This window comes from Plasmodium fragile, assembly GCF_000956335.1.
Source record: "Plasmodium fragile strain nilgiri unplaced genomic scaffold supercont1.44, whole genome shotgun sequence".
In the NCBI taxonomy this organism is placed as follows: domain Eukaryota; phylum Apicomplexa; class Aconoidasida; order Haemosporida; family Plasmodiidae; genus Plasmodium; species Plasmodium fragile.
Window position 1 is genome coordinate 70,063 of NW_012192624.1, and position 2,174 is coordinate 72,236.

At 39.9% G+C, this 2,174-nt stretch overlaps 1 protein-coding gene across 1 annotated transcript; it reads right to left on the reverse strand.

The window, feature by feature from the left end:
- Positions 1 to 310: 310 nt before the first annotated feature.
- Positions 311 to 1,636, reverse strand: AK88_03675 (uncharacterized protein; the record flags this gene model as incomplete). Its single annotated transcript, XM_012481285.1, has 1 exon — positions 311 to 1,636. The coding sequence occupies one exon, from the start codon at positions 1,634 to 1,636 to the stop codon at positions 311 to 313; it is 1,326 nt and encodes a 441-aa protein (XP_012336708.1).
- Positions 1,637 to 2,174: the final 538 nt, after the last annotated feature.

Sequence of the window (2,174 nt, forward strand, 5' to 3'; positions counted from 1 at the left end):
CCCCAAATGTGTCTTAAAAGTATGGGAAAAAAAAATGTAAGGAAAAAAAAAAAAAAAAAAACAATTTCCCAATTGGTTATGCAAAGTAGGGAAATTTATTCTTGTCACTTTTGTCCAGTTATGTAGACTCCTATTTTTTTTTTTTTTTTTTTTTTTTTTCATAAATTTTTTTAAACAAAAATTACCTCCGCGACATCGCTCGTTCGAGGCGTCCTTTTTAAACTGCGGTAAATTTTGAATTACAAAAAAAATTGGAGCTTCTCCCCGCGTGGCATTGTAAATGTGTGACAGAGGTGAACGTGGCGCTGTCTCATAGCGTGAGGTGAATCATTTCCTGGTTGTCCACCTTCTGCTGTTCCTTCCGAATTTTATACATCTTCAGTTGGTTCAGCTTATTTTTAATTTCATCAGCAGAGATAGGTGGCATGTGGGTTAGAGTTTTTCCAAGGGGGTCCTTCTCCCTCAAGGCCTTTACATACTTCACTTTCTCATCCCAGTCATCAGCAAGCTGTAACCAATCGATCCACACAATTCTCCTGATGTTCCACCCCAAGTCGTAAAGAATCCTATGTTGTAGCTTTACACTTTCAATGTACTGATTTGTGCAAGTATAAAAGCAAGAAGGTCCATCAACGAACCAGCAGTTTCGTTTTTCATTCATTTCACCAATGTCTATATAATAGCATCCCCAAAGAAAGGTGTTCCTATGACTCACACCTAATTTGGCAAGACAGTTAGAAACTTCCCATTGAAATTCCGATGGCTTTCTCGTGCTCTCTGGGATCCTTCGCATACTGAGTCGTACATAAAAACTTTTTACCTTATTGGAAAGGGCACTCCACACATGAGGAAATAACACCCTTACGGCTACTGCCGACTTATAAGCACTTTTATAATGTTGCGGTCTAGCACATATAAACATATTACTAAATCGGATTAAAATATATTTTTTAACTTCATCGTCGTAAAGGTTAACCAAAGTAACATCATTAATTACGTTACGAAAATCTTGAGCAAAAATTGTTTCCAGTTTGTTAATCATATGGCTGTTTATAAATTTTTTATAATTTTTATTTTCAATTCCCAACTTTGCAATTGCGTTATTTACTTTTACTAAATCTTTTACACGCATGTCATCAAACTTGTCCACAACAGCTTTACAGAAATGGTTGAAAAATTCTTCTTCTCTGATGAGAACTCTGTTTAATGACCATGCAATGCACATTAACGGGTGGCTATAAAAAGCATTTAATTTTTTTTGCACACATATTAACATTTGTTCATAAAAAGGAGGGTTTAAAAATCGACTTTTTCCCATTCCATAAAATATATATCCAACTTGCTGCGGTGTTAATGTGTCACGTATTGTTAAGATTCTCTCCGTGTATCCTTTCCACAATTCATAATCATGCTTTCTTAACGTTGCTGCTTTTTGCACACATGCCGATATGTACTGTCCGTCCATCAAGTTGGTTTGACTTGTTAGGCATACATTCATGGGTAGCCAGTACTCCCTCACTCTCTGTTGCGCCCATGACCGAAAACGCTTGTGCATGCGCTTTCCCTTGTACTTTATCCGGCTCTCCCGCCGGATGGCGTTCACGATTACTCTTTCCCTGGGGCGCAGCAAACCCATCTTGGCAGTCTTCTGCAGGGGGGAAGCGACAACCACTCAGGGGAGGCGAAGTTTCTCCCTGCACCTGCTGGTGTGTACCTGTCCCACAATTACGCAGAACGGATAATGTACGAATACGCGTTTCACGCAGCGATGGTTGAGTGAGGGCCACCTCGTTCATCAGGAGTATAATATGCAACGGAACCACCCCTCATGGGACCAATTCCTCAGCCGTTCACAGGCAGGGGGCAGAGGGCGACATGACGCGTGGTTCCTTTCTGTATATTATTAGCACCATGGACATATAAGCGTGAACACTTGTCTGCTGTGCGGTCGTGCCACAATGAGTGAGCCATTTAAAATGTCGCACAGCAACCCTGTTGGGGAATCTCCGTAGCGATCAGCAGTTTGGTTTGTGTATAACACCGTCGAGAAGTTTGACCGCCTCCCCAGTTCTTACAAGGTGGGGAAATTTCTCCTCATTGGTTAACATAGCTTTGCATACGTGTGGATTTTTTTTTTTTTTTTTTTTTTTTTTTTTTTTTTTTTTTTTTTTTTT